Source organism: Phyllopteryx taeniolatus, chromosome 17 (genome assembly GCF_024500385.1).
Source record: "Phyllopteryx taeniolatus isolate TA_2022b chromosome 17, UOR_Ptae_1.2, whole genome shotgun sequence".
Classification (NCBI taxonomy): Eukaryota; Metazoa; Chordata; class Actinopteri; order Syngnathiformes; family Syngnathidae; genus Phyllopteryx; species Phyllopteryx taeniolatus.
In genome coordinates this window covers 13,235,893-13,254,141 of record NC_084518.1, presented here as the reverse complement: position 1 = coordinate 13,254,141, position 18,249 = coordinate 13,235,893, and the positions used below count along the sequence as shown (strand labels likewise).

Genomic DNA, 18,249 nt, shown 5'->3' with positions numbered 1-18,249 from the left:
GAGGGACAGCCAAGGTTCGATGTTTTGGAGACAAAGTTAGAGAGAGCAGACTTCAATGGTTTGGACACGTCCAGAGGAGAGAGAGTGAGTATATTGGTAGAAGGATGATGAGGATGGAGCTGCCAGGCAAGAGAGCTAGAGGAAGACCAAAGAGAAGGTTGATGGATGTCGTGAGGGAAGACATGATGGCAGTTGGTGTTCGAGAGGAGGATGCAGGAGATAGGCTCTCATGGAAAAGGATGACGCGCTGTGGCGACCCCTAACGGGACAAGCCGAAAGGAAAAGAAGAAGCCCGCAAGAGGCCTATATGGGTTTTTCAGAACAAACTATGTAAGTTGAGTAGAATTGCTACACGTTGTTACAGTAGCCAGTTTATGGCAAATAGGTAACCCAAATGTTTAGGGATAACCTGCCGCCATGGGGGACCTTGGTTCAAGACCTCGAGCGGACCATCCGTCTGTCCTTGAGCAAGACACTGCTCCCTGGGCGCTTCAGCTGCCCCCTGCTCCAGTGTGTTCCGTTAACAACTGTGTGTGTGTTCACTGTGATGGGTAAAATGCTGCAAGCAGACCTTAACAACATTTACACAACACAAAAGTCTGACATTCACCACACATGCCAGCGGTGCTCATCTGTCTGCCTTTGCCAAATCAAATTCACCAAAATCGCTTTAGACCAGTTGAGCCAAGAGTTAGACGTGTTCTGAGCAGGAATAACTTTAAACTGACTTTCTGCCACCAAATTGTCACTCAGCCGGGCGCATGTCAAAGTACACACCCTCGTTGCGGCGGAATGCCCAGCTTGTTGCAGAGCGCTCTGCCAAATGTGCAAACAAGTGCAGCGTGCTTTGTGCGTGCACAAATATCAAGATATGCCAGCTTTTGCGCCGCGCCACAGATGTGCCGTCCATGAAAATAAAGCCGTGAAGCTGCTATTTCTCACTTTTTCGCCTGTGGGAAAACAATAGTGTGAAAAAGAGCCCTTATGTTTATGGGGAAAGAGGTGTTTACATTACATTTAGAACCAATGTTTTGGAATGATTATTAATTTGCATGTTCACATACACTTATTGTGGTTATAAAACTACAGAATACATTTGAGAATTATTAATCCTAGTCTCTTCTGTAGACATTTTTGTGGTCTTCAGAGGATTTTCAGATTTCAAATTGTGCCCCGGCACCCTTTAAGTTTAGAACATAACTGCATCGGCAGTGTTTGATTTAATGCATGTCAGAAAGTAGGAAAAACTGTTTTCAGTTTTCAGTCAGGGCAGATATTCATGAATGTCTTGTTTTACTCAGAACACAAGGATAATTTCTCTGCTTCAAAGAAATCTGAAAGTACAGTATTCAAATTTAAGAAGCTGAAATCAAAGTATTTGTACTTTTTAAAAAGTAAACTGATGGATACCCTCCTGCTAACCACTACCTCACCCTGCTGCCAAATTCAATAAAATATGTTTTAATCGCACTCATTTTATTACAGTATTGACACCAGTATAGTAAACTTTTTTTTACATTTAACTTGCACAATTCAAATTTATTTATTCTTAAATGTAAATATCCATTTTGGTTCAAGTCACCAAATATAGTTACATGGTATTGTCTTGATACTTTGCACGTTTACAGCTATTTGCATACACATAACACCAGAATTGGATATATTAAACTAATTTTAACATCATTTATAGTTGGAAGAGTTACAAATATATTGGTTGCTTACATTTGAGGGTCGGAATATTAGAAACAGTATGATACAGTGCACTTCTACACAATTGCACAAATGTAACCGTTGTAAAGTCCAAGTTTTTTACATTACTTTGTGACGCTGGACTTAATGAAGTGTCCAGTGTATCTGCACTAAAAACGCAGCATTTGATTAGTTTGCATGTGCACAGATTATTTTCATACATTGAAATGGATTTTCCTATTTAATTGATGACAGGAGATTAAAAGTGTAGTGGGTGAAACTTGCAGTTAACATGAAGACGCGCCTTACTCATTTCCATGGGAGCCCAACCTGCAACCATCTCTCAGTAAATCACATTGGGAGATCCCCCACGAGTGACAGTTGACTCCCACCCTTTAAACTCCACCCGCGTCTCTCTTTCTGTGTACTTCACCTCTGTCACACGCATCATCATCATCATCTTCTTCTTCATCTTCATCATCATCAGTCTTCACGTTGTAGTGCGGACTGCGCATGCGCCCGGCATTGGAATTACCGCACTGGCAAGAATAAGTTGTAGCTCGTCTTGTCTTCTCTATAAGGACGCTGAGGGGGAAAAAAAAAAAAAAAAAAAAAAAAAAAAAACGCCATCAAAAGACGCGAGCATGGCGGTGTTAAAAAGAAGAAAATGGTGGTTTTGTGTCGGGGTGTTCCCCCTCGTAGTGGCCGTGGTGTGCGCACAAAGGTAAGGATGCTCCAACTCCTCATTTTTTTTCTCTCCCGGACCAGCAACGGAGACATCGTGGAGGAGACTTTGCGCTTCGTGGAGTGTTTTGTCACCTTAATTTGTCAATTTGTGCGTGTGTGTCTCGTGTGTGTGTGTGTGTGTGTGTGTGTGTGTGCTCCTCCACAGTGTCGGTGTGAATGATCCCAGCAATATGCCTTTGGTTAAAGAAACGGTGGATAGGCTGCTGAACGGTTATGATATACGACTGAGGCCAGATTTCGGAGGTAAATCTTTAGTTGTCACTTTCTGCGCCAATGCAATGCGATGCTGTGCAAATGACAACCAAGTGATGTGCCATAGTGGGATGCATGTGCACGTTCAAAATCACACACACACTACTTGTGCGTGCATTGCAACAAAAACATCCTCCCCCCATTTCAACTTTTCAAATGTGCTGTTTTTTTTTTGCGCACTTTGATCATTATCCCCATATGACAGGCTGCACCACCGTTCCCAGTGATTTTTTTCTTTTCTTTTTTAATCCTCCTCAGGAGCACCAGTGGGAGTGGGCATGAATATAGACATCGCCAGCATAGACATGGTGTCAGAAGTCAATATGGTAAGTTATAGTATATGTTGGGCTAATTATCCCTACGGTATCCTCGCAGGAGGGCGGTGGGGTGGAGTTGGTATGCGTGGGGGGATACCCTCTCAAATTCACAGAAGGGAAACCCCCACACTTGTTTTTGGTATTGACATGTAGTGTTTAACGACTCAAAAGGTTAAAAGTTTGCAGTTTAAATTATGCCTTGTCCCTGTTGTCATAATAGGTATTTATAAAGCGACAAACATGCGTGGGAAAAAAAAAGTAATAACTTCCCAGTCTCCTAACCTGACTGCAAGGGATAATATTGTCGTGAAAATGCATTTTGACCCCAGTGAGTGTTAAAAAAAATGTTAAGATCATGTGTCACGCTTGGTTTACAAGTGCTTTATTTTATTTGATTGCATTTGATTTTATATATTTTTTTACTGGAAACACTGACAGGAGTTGAAGTGGGAGCTTTTGCTGCATACAAGTGCACCTCCTACTGATGGTTTTCTGGAACAGCACACTTTTCTCTCTGGAAGGTCACACATGAAGCTTTTGCTGTAGTTTCCATTATCATCATCATCATCATCTGCTATTTTATCAATTTTGGTTTATTTCTGCACATTGATTTAGTCCATGTTTTATTATAAATAGGAAAATGCACCCCTCTTTTGACGTGGTTTCAGCGCTGGCTGTGATATGACTCATGTTTTGATGTCATGTGGAATATTTTTGACAGCAGCAAAAACCCCCCTCAAGGCTTTTTGTTCATGTTGTTGTGTTTGTGCACATGTAGACTGGCTGCTTGAGTGGAGATGTGATGCATAAAGCAGATGAGGCCACGTCTATTTGCGAATGGACACACACACGCACACATGCGGCACACACACACGTGACACACATAGGTTAAATTGTGCTGCAAAACATGACCTGGGGATTACCTGTAAATCAAACACAAGCATTATATAAGTTTATGTCTGCAGCCTAATTATCATATTCATACAAGCAATTTAAGCCAAGTTCTTGCACAATTTAGGTTTTATTATGACTGACCACAGGCAAGCTAAGCCCAAAAATGTCAAATGAAACCAATTTTAATGTTTGCATTTGACATTCACATCCATATTACACACAAAATGGAGTAGAGCATTTAAAGGAGGAGGAGAATACAAACAAAATTGTTTGGCCTTGTTGTTGTTAGTGTAATCAATTACAGTCTACAGTTTGTGTTGGGCTTTAGTTGCTATGAACCCCTCAGGGCTAAAGCTTATGGAATGTATTAGCAAGTTATTAGGGTGTGTTGTTACATCAGAGATTAGGTTCAAATGACACTGGCCACGTTTGGCCCACAAAACCTCCTTTAATTGGGAAGTGTTGTGATTAAGTTAGAAGTACAGTAGGAATCAATTTCTGTCCCTTTCGGTGCGCTCCACACTAATGTATCCCAAAGGACTATTTATTGGACTCCACTGGTTTTTTAATCAAAAAAACAAAACAAAAAAAATCCGTCCATCCATTCTCAATACCGTTTGTCCTGTTCAGGGTCGCGGGGCATTGGAGCCAATCAAAGCTGACTTCGGGCGAAAGGCAGACTACACCCTGAAATGGTCGCCAGTCAGTCGCAGCGCACCAAACAAAACATGCAAAAAGCAACACAGTGCGCCCCCGCTATTCATGGAGGATAGGGAGTGAGCTCAACGAATAGCAAAAACCAGTGGACAAGTGACGCCCATTATAAATGCATTGAAACCCCCCCCCCCCCCCCAAGTTCTTAAATAAGCGAAGATGTACCACCAATAAGTGTTTTCAGGATATATCAGTAGATTATACTGTCGATATACTGAATATGTCACAAAGTTTCCAATTGGAAGTTTCCAGAAAATGTACAGAAATGAAACTGACACTGTATTCAATGTTTTTGGTCAGAAAATAACTTAGGAAAGTAACTTGGGGGGGGAAATAAAAGATTCAAAAGATATTCTGATGAATTCACAAAGAATGTGTCCAGCTATAAATACTGATGTTAACGCTCCAACTTAACTACCCATTGAAAGGTTTGAGAAAATATCTAAAAATGTAATCATAAATTATAATGTACTGTACTCCACATTTCAGTGATGTTTCTGGTCAGTGAATGGAATAGAAATTTGAAATGTAAATGATAATTACAAAAAAATGATTACCATTCATTCATATAGAATGTGTCTTAAATCCACCAGAGAAACTTCAAATAGAACATTTTTAAAAAGTCCTTGTCATTGAATTCTATCCATCCATCCATCCATTTTCTGAGCCGCTTCTCCTCACTAGGGTTGCGGGCGTGCTGGAGCCTATCCCAGCTGTCATCGTGCAGGAGGCGGGGTACACCCTGAACTGGTTGCCAGCCAATCGCAGGGCACATAGAAACAAACAACCATTCGCACTCACAGTCATGCCTACGGGCAATTTAGAGTCTCCAATTAATGCATGTTTTTGGGATGTGGGAGGAAACCGGAGTGCCCGGAGAAAACCCACGCAGGCACGGGGAGAACATGCAAACTCCACACAGGCGGGGCCGGGGATAGAACCCGGGTCCTCAGAACTGTGAGGCTGACGCTCTAACCAGTCGCCCACCGTGCCGCCTCATTGAATTCTAATGTACATAAATATCCTGATCACTCAATCAAATAACTTTTTATTAATTTCACATAGAGAGTACAACTAAGTATGGCTCCTGAATGCCCAAGCTAAACTTCCCACGGAAAGTTTCATAAAACTATTCATAAAATGCAATTCTTTAATATTCTACAGCACATTTCAACGACTCAAAGCCCACCTTTCTTGCCTTTACATTGAGACTTAAAAGGCAAGTCAGTTGAAAGAGTGCTATCGACTAATTACTGTAGCCAAGAATCACACGCCGTGTGTAGAAAATGACATTACGTGCTACACATATGCAATGAGGAGGTGTGTGGCTGATGCAGGGTGTCAGAGGCTTGAAGGGTGAAAATGAATATGCGTGTGTAAGACCTGGGGGTCACATTTATCACCTCGTGTATGTGGAAGTGTGAGAGAGAGAGAGAGAGAGAGAGAGAGAGAGAGAGAGAGAGAGAGAGAGAGAGAGAGAGCGAGATGGTGACATGAATGAGTTGCCATGCAGAAAGCCAAATAGTGTTGAGGGAAGGTCATGAAGCGCTTGCTGCTTAGAGTTCACTGTGCGTGACTCAGTGGTGCACATACAAAGAGAAAGGCACTCCGAATACCAATGTCATGTTACACATTTGACCCGAGGCAGGTGGCCTGGCCGCCCAATGTGAAGCTCGAATATTCATATTTTTGACATATGAGAATCATGCAAATGCATTTCTGTCATTGCTATTTTAGACTCTGCTTGTGAAGTTATTTTGAGAAAAGCTCAGCAAAGGAGATCCCGGATGGGCCGTCTGCGACGCCTCTACAATATATCATACAGATATATTATTATGGATGTTGGCTGAAAGGCGAGAAGAGATTATTGCTTTCCATATGATAATAAAAGGGAGGGAAGATTGTGGAGCCACTTACTCGCTGTGTAATATCTCATCCGCACCTGAGAGCTTTAAAAATGATATTAATTCGACTACGCTGACTTCATCTTTTTGAAAGTGTTAACAACAATAACAACAAAAATACAACTATATGATTTTTATCCTGAATAGGATTAATTTTTCATCCACATCCACAAACAATCGTGCATGGGTGGGGCTAGATACATGAGTTCCGCAGCTATCACCAGCTCATGCTGTATTTAATCATGTTATCTTTTGCCACACCAACCGAGTGACAATGCTCCATTCACGCAGTGAAGATTTTAAGCCAGGTCTATCTCAGGTCCAACATCATTGAGCTTGGAACTCAAACATGTTCTTGTGGATGAATGAACAAAACTTCTCAGAGACACATCAACCTCTTGTCAGATAGTACTCCCAGAAGACGTTTTAGCGGAAAAGCAAGGAAGCAACTTGTATTTTCTTCTATTTTCAATTCTTGTGGGAAATGTTCCGATATTATGTCGCAAACAAGTATATTCAAGCTTTCAAGGTTAATTTACTTGTTATTCATGGAAAACCATTTATTTAAACTGAGGGGGACTGTAGTCAACTTAAAACGTCTAAAAGTGATGTTCCTTTGGCTCTTGGTTCACATGACAATAGTGTACAGTGTACCCTTGCATATTCGCATTTCCGCATTTGCAGATTTTATTTTTGGAATCCATCCCCCATTATTCACAGAAACCCCCTCTTACTCACCTTTTTGTGTTTTATTCATTTTTGTTGTTGTTGTTGTTTTTTTATGACAATTATAAGGGCGCATCAATTCATTACAGATTTTTTGCTATTCAGGGTTTGGTTTATCCCTACCCCTGCAAATAGCAGGTGGCCACTGTGTAATACACACTATGGTGCATTACAGTTCCGTGCCACTGAAAACTACAACTACAATGAACATATTGTTAAATTAATAACTGAGCATGTCACTCAAAAAATAGCATTACAGCACAGTGGAAGCTCACATATTCGCCGTTCGACATTTGCAAATTCACCTCTATTGGGGAAACCTATTCAACATTATTCGCTTATTTTAATTTTTTTTTTGACTCGATCCATGGCAGAATCGTCTTTTTTTTTTTCGTGGCAATTATAAAAGGGTGTCGAGTATTCCCAGATTTTTGCTATTCGTGGTCGCACCAAGTTTCGATCCCCTGCATGGTCCACTGCATTGTCTTTGTTAAGGCAGTACAGTTGCTCGATTTCTTATACAGTATTTAATCTCATTATATTTTGCAAGTGGTCATTGTTGTCTGGTGTCAGTGTGCAGAACTTGGCAGGGATTTTTTTTTTTAACATTCAAAACAGCAGAGATTAATCTTTTACTCAGGATATATTATGAAATGAGATTTAATTTCTTTAATGGGTTTGCGTGCTTAATGTGCGATTATCGAACAATCCTCGTATTGTATTATCTTTGTCATTGTCAAAATATTGCAATAGTATTGTATCGCGAGTAACACCCTATGGTTTACTGTCACTCAAATGATAAAAATAGAGGCTTCATTTTATCCAAAAAACTACATAAAATACTAAAAATTGAAACAAAAGTATCTAGAAGAACAACAAAAAATACAAAATGTTGTCACACGGTTTAGTGTTTTTGGGACCCGCATCTTTTGAAAACAGGTGTCAAGGTAGATGTTTTTAATCACAATAAAAAATTTAAAAAAACATACTGGCGCCAAAAGGCAGTAGGTGCTAATTTATAACTCCACTAAAATGTACATTTACTAAACCTTTAATGTGTCTAATATAAAGTAATAAATAAAATAAAATAAATCTAATTTCCAATATTCAAAAGATGATTTTATTCGGGAAGACAAACAGTTGACATCGCCTACTACTGGCGTGGAATGCACATTACATTTTCACGTCAATTGCGACTGTTCTGACATCATTGTCATCGATAAACAATGTTCCTGTTATTACAAGATCATTGTAAATGTACCATATGAGTCAATGCAAAACGTTGTGATGATTTGACTTGCTGCCACCGATAAAGTGTTTTGTCAGTGTGTGTCAGGCTGCAGTAGAAACAAAGGACACAGGTTGATGCATGGCCCATTGGACAAAAGCTAAATATCAGATATAACAAACAGACCTGACTTATATGCTAAATAAGCGACACTCGTCACACAGACACAGCTGAGGGGTGAAGTTTCGGGACCTAAGCTGGGAGACCTTTATCAGTCGAGATGTTGTTTTCACAGTTGGAAACATTGCAGGAGCTGTTTCTGTGACTGACACCTCACACATTGTCTGTCATGATGTAAGCATGACTGCGCTATTCTGTGAAACAGGTATCACAATGAAATGACAACACTTTGTTTGGCCCTCTCACGGCTCTGAGAAGTAAGTGAGCGGATTTCAAATTGAGTTGGATTTTAAGCCAAGAGTCAGGTACTGCAAACTTTTAAGATGTGAGAACCACCTTTCTAGGCCAAAATATACAGTGTTGGATTATGTATCGATGTGCTTTCACATTTAAAAAAAATCATATTGCGGGAAAATATAAGCGGTATGGAAAATGGATGGATATTGCTGGAAAATTGTCCTTTTCATGCTGTAGCATTTGACGATCTATTCAAATATTGTAAAGAATTCTTATTAAATTAAGTAAGATACATTGTTGCCTTCCTGGAAATTGTATTGCATTAGGAAAAATAAAATATGTAAGATATACTACAATAATAAGGTAACCACAAACATCAAAGGAGCAAGTTGGGGTTTGACTCACTCACTGTCCACTATTGTATGAAATTATCTAATTTGTTTATTTTATTTTATATGCGTAAGATTGCAAAATGGCTTTATACTTGGCAAAATGTGACACTTTATAGCATCACCATCTCTCTCTGTACAGTAACAATACCTCAAATGATAGTGATACTGTTGTTTTTAATTATTTCACCGATATACAGTAATTGTTTTGTATCTTTTATGTGCAAAATCGGAATGTTTTAAGGAATATCATGACATTGCATCGGAACAATGCAGTATGGATTCATTAAAATCAGATATCGATAGTTGAACTGTATTTTTGTATTAAATCATTTCTTGAGTTTTCTGTCAAAATATCACATTGCTCTGCCAACATCAGAAATCAATGCTGTTGCTCTCCGGTGAGCAAAACGTGTATTTTGTATTAAATTGTTTCCTGTTATTAATATTAATATGGTTTATGGGTAAGATTGTAGGCGGCACGGTGACCGACTGGTTAGACCGTCAGCCTCACAGTTCTGAGGACCCGGGTTCAATCCCCGGCCCCGCCTGTGTGGAGTTTGCATGTTCTCCCCGTGCCTGCGTGGGTTTTCTCCGGGCACTCCGGTTTCCTCCCACATCCCAAAAACATACATTAATTGGAGACTCTAAATTGTCCGTAGGCATGATTGTGAGTGTGAATGGTTGTTTGTTTCTATGAGCCCTGTGATTGGCTGGCAACCAGTTCAGGGTGTACCCCGCCTCCTGCCCGATGACACATAGGATAGGCTCCAGCACGCCCGCAACCCTAGTGAGGAGAAGTGGCTCAGAAAATGGATGGATGGATGGGTAAGATTGCACATAGTGGAATACCAGTTCTTTGCTTCAATGAAGATATTGTTCAATTTCTGCTCTTCTTGTATTTTTACACACGTTATCGCTGGCAAAATATCAACATTGTTGTTTTCGGACCTTGAAGCATACTTTACAGTTAATTAGATCTTTAAAGAGTTTCAATTAAGTTAAATACAAAATTCACATAGTGGGCAGAGGAAATTATTAATTATAAGCGGTGGATAGGAATGTGCTATATTTACTCCGTTACATTTACTGAAGTAACAACTCAAGTTCACCAATCAAAGGATACATGAAAGTCACATGTCCGCACACAAACTCTTCTATTGGGCTTCGCGGGCCAATCACAGTGACTCGTGACAGCCGCGCTTGACTCGTGTTTCCATTGCAGAACGAAAAACAATAGGTTTAACATGCAGCGTCATTTTGTCACTGCCCAAACTTGGATATTTCAGTCCACTTCGAACTTGAGAAAACACCTTGTGGCAAGTTGCAGATGTATTTGCTGTTGTTTTGGCCATGCATATGCCAGCATCAGCCCTATTTTATAGTCACAAGCAACTGTAAAACATGTGTCTTCTGGGATATGTTCTGTTCTCTCTCTCGTTCTTCTTCATTCAGTCAATTTAGTGGATAATGCAAATAATGTTTCTGCAAGGCACTATGCATGTGTTGTTGGTTTGGGGCACTTCAAAATTGAAATGGTAGCAGGTGTGTGTTGACTCCCATAGACCATAAATTTGAATGCGATCTGTTAGTCCTCAACAGAGCCACATGTCAGTTATAAGAGGGAGTGCATCCTTGTGCAACCAGATTTATTTTTATTAATTTTATTTAAACTTTATTTAACCAGGTAAAAGACCAAACAACACATCTCTTTTGCAATGGTGACCTGGCCAAGAAGGCAGCAAGTTAAATGTCAAGTCCAGGTCAGTCAGGTTTATTTGAGTTGTTTATTTTCACCACCCCTCTCAAAAAGATAAAAAAATAAATCAGTTGAGTTGTACAAATTGAAGGTCACATTAATGGTGAAAAATGTTTTAAGATGATTTATTTGGGCTAAATTATTTTACGTTACAAAAATATGTCATACTTTTTCTATCCACTGCAGCCTTGTTCCTGTTTTTGTAATCTGCCTGGTGAACCTGTGCTGTTTAATAAGTACAAAGAATACATTTTAGGACCATTTCTTGGCGCTGAATTTGCCTTATTTTTTTTTATTTTACAAACACATTTTATTTATTACGTTTTAGATTAAGCGATATTGCTCAGTAATATCTGAATTGGCACATTCATATTTTTATTTTATTTGACGTTAATGCTCTTATTTTTTTTTAAAATCTGAAGTTACTGACTAGTTAGTTAGTATTAGAGTAGTTTCTTCACTGAGTACTTTCTTGCTCTTACTCAGGTAATTATTTGGAAGACTACTTTTTACTTTTACTTGAGTCATATCATTCTAAAGTAACAGTACTCTTACTTGATTAATTGTATACAGATCCAAATAAGTAAATTTTATTTGCCGGTTTCAAGTTTTCCAAACTGGTTTTGATGAATGAAATAAACTTATTCCAATTTTTTGCATCTACTGTATGTCAATTAAAGCCTGGGTTTGCTGCATATAGTAATGCTAAGGGTGGTAAATATCCTCTAGGTTTCATTTACATAACACTTCTAAACATCCCTGCCTATTTCCCACATGACATTCTTTGACAAAATCACTACAATGAAAGATATAAGAATTGCATACAGTATACTTTAATGTTCATATTCTGCATACATTCTAAACAAATCGACCAATCTTTTATAGAAGTCACAGGGGATGTTTGGTTAAAGTGTAAAAACAAAAAATCCAAGATTGAGATGCATTATTCATGCTGGTAGGTGTACCTATACGTCTCCCTAAAGAGACATACTGTACTAATTCATTGTTCTGAATGCAGAAAAGCACAGACACTTGAATGCAACACTAGCAAATATGTTACACGTACATTGGAAATTGACCATGATCATTTGAGTTTTGAGTTTTCTTTCTCCATTAGGAACACCTAAACAATATTGATGCCAAGTTAGTGTTGTCCTTTTTTCTATCTCCACTCTCAGCTGTGTCCACGTGTTCCACTCTGCATTGAATGATGACACAAGTTTTGCGCTTTGGCCTGCGAGGGGGATTAGACAGTTACAAATCAAAGTGGGTTAATTGTCTGACCATCTGAGTCCACTGGCCCACTGCCGTATTCGTTAGTCTGCTCGTACTCACTGTTCTTTAGTGGAGGAGAATGAAGTTTGTGATTACAGTTTGACCCAGAGATACCATAGTTCCTGAAAGAGTGGCTGAAGACTTATATTTATTCAACATGCATTTTGGAATATTAGCAGCATTATATTGACTTGCATCTCTTTATCAATAAAAAAAAATACAATGCAATACAAATTTGGTACTATTAACTCGGCCTCGTAACAAGTAGACCATTTTTTTCATTGTTCCAAGAGGCACAAATGAATGTGATCCGGTCTGATCAAGAAAGTTTTACTTACTTATGCTTGGTGAGCGTACAGCAAACTTTACATTTAGAGGCAAAAGACAAAGTAAAATAAATAGTGTATACTGCAAATGCAACCAGTTCAGGGTGTACCCCGCCTCCTACCCGATGATAGCTGGGATAGGCTCCAGCACGCCCGCGACCCTAGTGAGGAAAAACGGCTCAGAAAATTGATGGATGGATGGATACTTCAAATGTAAAGGTTTTCACAATGTAGACAACAAGGCGTTGCTGGGAGGTTGGGTGATAAATGTGTTTCTAGTGAACTCCAAATATGTATTCTCATGTTTTCTGGCTAGTCATCACAACCTCTCAACTGTTGGGTCAGTATTATCTACCTCACGCTAACCACTTAACAGCTTCTTGCAGTCACATTGTCGGCCTCCAATAGAGCACTGAACTCCGGGGCTGCTTTATCAGAGCTTGTTGTCAGAATAAACACACACAATGTGTCATGGGTATACAGCCGAGAAGGCAGGTGTTTTTCCCACAATCATTGTGAAGCACACTAAAAGCAAGTGATAGAAAGGCCTTGAAAGGAACAAGGACTTTCTCCATCACATTTGTTTGGAGTCTTCAAAAGGGAGGCAAAACAAATGCAACTTTACGCCCAATGTCAGCACAGTTGGAGTTGTGAAAGTGAAGTGGGAAACTTCCCAATGTCCTAATAATTTTTTGATAAGGTCTGAGGAAATTGAGAACCTCCTTGTAAGTACTAAAAAACAGTACGGAATTTTGTTTACATTTTGTTGTTTTCAAAGCAGAGTTCACGAAATTGCCTGTCATTTTAAAGCATTTTGACTGATCTTTCAAGACCCGCAGAATATTGCGTTCTGTGACAATATATGCACCAAATCTACCAAAAGAAAGAGTAGACTCTTCTTCCACCAGAAAAAAAAACGCTGTGAGCGACACTGACTCACCACATGGCTCGCGTGAGGGTATTTTTACATTGTGTTCACCATCCACTCCATGAACTGCATTAGTTTTTCAAACCATCGCAACACACACTTTATATCACACGTACATGTACATCAGGTGCCTAAACCTGTCTGACTTTCAACATGTTGGCATTTCTCTCCCTCATAATCAATGTGACAAGATGACAATCACCCCCTAATCTGTATCTTCAACAAAAAAAATGTGCTAATCTCAAATCCAAAGTGATTCAACGTCACCATCCAAAGGATCTCTTAGTCATTACAGTGGTTTCCAAAAATCTTCACAGATAAGCTGAGCAAGACCCTCTTCCATGACTACCCATTGTAAAACGTACTTGACAACTTCTGTAATTTCTCGTGTGTACCCATGTATAATACGCACCCCCAAAGTTAACCTCAAAATTCTGGAAAACCCTTCTACCTATGTATAATGCATTTTTATAATGCATGATTTTGCTCATACCCATATGATCAAAACATGAAGTATTATCTGTATTTTGTTATTTGTTTTCAAAGAATTTATAAAATGTAAACGTTTTTTTCCATTTGCCCCTGTACTTATGTATAATGCGCACTCTTGACTTTTGACAATTTTGGGGGTGAAAAAGGAGCATTATACACGAGAAATTACGGTATGTGTCAGTAAATTGTTAGATTCCAGTTGACAAATATCAACATCCACGGCAGTGAATGAGTTAAAGAGTGTATGATAAGAGTTTATGCAATAAGATACAATACTGTGACATAAATTAAGACACTATTAGATACACTACAACAAGACATAATATTAGAGCTTGTTAAAGCAGCATTACATGAAAAGGCAAGAGCAGACAGCAAGTATCAATGTATATACTTTACAAGAAACAAGATATGCACTGAAAACGCCATACATATGTAGTAAGAAGTTAGGAAATCGACAATGGTATGGTATTTTTTCTAATACATTATAATCTGTATTTATAGAAAATATTGTAATGGATAGTATACCGAGCTTTTATCCTTAGTTTCATTTAAAGTTTGTTTTATATTTAAAATGTTTTTAATAATGCAATGTTTTGTTTCAACGTTCATTTTGTTGTGTTTTTCTTGGAAGGGCATTGATGGGCTGGATTTAAATTTAAATCATTGTTGAGTTGACATTCAGGTAAGGGTTGATTACAGGCTCCTTACTCACCATCGACCCAGCAATGTCTCCATTCAATAGATTCTTGTGGACATTGTGTGTACGTACGTGGTGTTTTGCATTTCACACTCTAGTTGAAAAGCAGTAAATTTCCAGCCTTCCATAATGCATGCGGTGTGTGTGGATGTGTGTGCGTCACTGCTATTCAAAGCTTTAGTGACGCCTATGTTCACATAAGAGTGCAGTATGTCCAGAAAAACACACTACATGGAGTTTCACTCATAACGTAGAATACTATTTGGTCACTGATAACAATGGAGAGGGAAACCTTTGTCAACTTTTTTTTACATCTTCCATCGGGATTTTCAAGCATTTGATAATCCTTCACTAATAAACTGTGTGGTCCTTGTCCTCGCTTGCCCTTCTCGTCTCTCTCCGAATGTCCTTTAACTCCAACATTCCTCTCCAGGGACACAAAGAGGGCTTGCAGATGCCCCAATTGACTCTAATAAATTGTATGTCGTCTGTTAAGCTGCACAGCTGCCAACTGCCTAAACTAAGCATCCCTGCTTCTGGAAAACAATGGTGCCTCTAAATTCAATTCACCATTGGCAGCGAGCTTCTTCATAGCAATGTCCAGGCCAAAATAAACGATGAAAAAGTCAATCTAATGATACCAGAGAGGACATTACATTGTGTCTGAAAGCTTAAGGTCATATACTTACAGGAAACCTATTTAGCAACAAAGTTGCACAACTAACCTTTTGGATAAAATGTGTCTATACAAGAGACCTTCATTCTCCTCCATTGTGTCGGTTCAGGAGTTGCATTCAATGCGGTGTGGTTTTCTTGCAGTAGTGCTCTTCTGAATTTGAAAACTGACAGCCCCAAAACATTGGCAAGCTGGCATTGGAGGCAAGGTTCTCTGGCTTCCTCCCACATTAAAAAAACGCATTCGGTTCATTGAAGACGAAATGGTGCACAAGTGTGAATGTGTGTGTGTGTGTGTGTGGTTGTTTGTGGCTTGCAATTGTCTGGGAAAAGCCCGCCTCTCGCCCAAAGTAAGCTGTGATTGGGTCCAGCTCATCCACAACCCTAATAAGGAGAAGCGCTACTGAAAATTGATGGATTATTATTAGTCCCTAGTTTGTAATTCCATTCGGGTTATATATGAATATTATGATCAAAACCTTTTCATTGACATATGGGGCAGTTATGATTGAGGCTTATGTGATGTGATCAGGAAACAGAAATGGAGGGATTAAATTGATTGACATCATTGCTCTTGCCAGAGGTTTTCTAAGTACCTAAGTGTATATGACTTTGGACAGATTAAATAATACACATCAGACATTGATAGCTGTCAGGTAGCCTATGTATCCTAAACGTCTTTCTCGTCATGTTAACTGTCTCTGTAAGTCCAACTGAACTTTATTAGTTTTGCTGATACCCATCCATCCATTTTCTGAGCCACTTCTCCTCACTAGGGTCGCGGGCATGCTGGAGCCTATGCCAGCTATCATCGGGCAGGAGGCGGGGTACACCCTGAACTGGTTGCCAGCCAATCGCAGGGCACATACAAACAAACAATCATTTGCACTCACATTCACACCTACGGGCAATTTAGAGTCTTCAATCAACCTACCATGCATGTTTTTGGGATGTGGGAGGAAACCGGAGTGCCCGGAGAAAACCCACGCAGGCACGGGGAGAACATGCAAACTCCACACAGGCGGGGTCGGGGATTGAACCCCGGTTCTCAGAACTGTGAGGCAGACGGTCGAACCAGTCGTCCACCGTGCCGCCTTTTGCTGATACAACAGTGTAAAACTTAATTATTCATGCTAGAAGAAACAGGGCAAATGAAACCCCTGCAGAAGACTCTGTGTATGTGTGTTCTAGATTGACTCCATGCAGTGCACAAGCTGTTCCAGCTACAACGCTTGAATATTAAGGAGTCCGTATTCAGCTGCTGGGAGACTGGGGAATATACTGTATGTCACTCAGCTCGGTGGGGGCTGCCATGTTTATTATTAGGCCTCTTTGGAGAAGCTGTGCCCTCCGCTAGGCTCCTCATAGCCTGTCGCTGGCGGCAAGAGGACAGTGTGGCACAGGAAATTGAAAGCCGCTTGCTGTTGTTGGAGGGCTTTTTGAAGACACTGAAGTAGATGGATGATAGTGCAGCATGGGCTGAGGTGCGGTGAGATCACATTTTTCTCCAGCAGGTTTGGGTAAATTAAAGGAATTATAGAAAATACGTGAAAAGGGAGGTTGCATCGACTTTTAAAGGTCATAGGACATGACTGATTAAAGGGACTCTTCAAGGTCAATTTAGCATATGGTCAGATAACAATGACGTAGTTGAGTTTTTGAAAAGTTCTCTTTACAGAATCCCCATCCAAACAGACCCCAAAAAGTCAGTCAAAAGCCAAAAAACCCTCAACATAGAAAAGAGCACTCCAACATTTTCAAGTCTCAAATGCGGAGACATCTCTGCTACTTTACAATATTTTGGTCTCCTGAATCGCCACGATTAATCAGTTGTGGCAGTCGGCAACGTCTCCACCAGTGAGATCGAACCTTAAAAGAGTAAATAGTAGGGGACAGATATGTTTAGCAGGATTACAAAAATACAAAACCAATTTCCAAGTAAAGGGGCGGTTCACTTTATTTTGGTGAAGACGTGGAAAAAGGTGCAGTTACAGGAAATGATGGATTCATTTTCCCCCTAATGGCACAACCCATTCGTCATCCTACAGGAACCAGGAAATAGCATGCTAAATAACGAATGCATTGACAAACAAACACAAATGCATGCACATATAAATGTTTTTTTTTGTTACCAGTTCTGCCAAGGTCTTCCCTCTACTGAGTGACATTCTAGTTATCTATGGTCCTTACAGCAATGCTTAAACAACAAATCTCTTAGTGACCAAAGACTTTGAATGACAAAATGACAATACCATCCACACTCACCTCCGAAGTGTTCTCACATGCGCTCGTATTTTACTTTCCCCAAAGTGTACAAATATATACAGCATGAGCTCTTATGAGATTAACGTGGATGTACTTTCCTGCAAATGGGACACGGGAAAATAGGGAAAGCAAGGAGAAGGGGGGAAAGGGTCGGGGGATAAAGGCAGAAAGAGAAACCATCAGAGGGAGGTCACCGCTGGTGCTGCAATCAGATAGTGGAAAGTGGCAAGCTGTGAAGAATAAAAGCAATTTGCATCGCCGCTCCGCTGAGCTTTTGGGTGCCTTTCATTTACCCCCTTGAAACCCTTTATCCCTCCTTAACAAGCCCACCGCTCCATTCCGCACCTCTCAAATGGAAAACAGGCTTCAAGGGTAGACGGAAGAAAGAAATATGTAACCTAAGTGGTCGCCGTTTTCTCTAGCAGAGCTGCTGCTCCTCACCACAAACCAAATTCTCCTCTTTTTACCGGCGTGCCAATATCAGCTCTGACTTCATCCCATTTGTCTTTTCTGTCTATTTGATCCATCGTCTGTCCTCTTGCAAAAAGTAGTTTT

General features: G+C 39.9%; 1 protein-coding gene across 2 annotated transcripts in view; it reads left to right on the top strand.

Annotated features, from left to right (window-relative positions):
- The first annotated feature begins 2,163 nt into the window (after positions 1-2,163).
- LOC133467437 (gamma-aminobutyric acid receptor subunit beta-2) overlaps positions 2,164-18,249 on the top strand; it is a 63,125-nt gene continuing 47,039 nt past the window's right edge. The window contains exons 1-3 of one of the 2 annotated variants that reach the window (XM_061752306.1): positions 2,164-2,413; positions 2,582-2,679; positions 2,947-3,014. In XM_061752306.1, coding sequence (XP_061608290.1) covers positions 2,334-2,413; positions 2,582-2,679; positions 2,947-3,014 — 246 coding nt within the window. In that variant the 5' untranslated portion in view covers positions 2,164-2,333. The remainder of the gene's footprint in view (positions 2,414-2,581; positions 2,680-2,946; positions 3,015-18,249) is intronic. The other variant, XM_061752307.1, reaches the window with a different exon arrangement.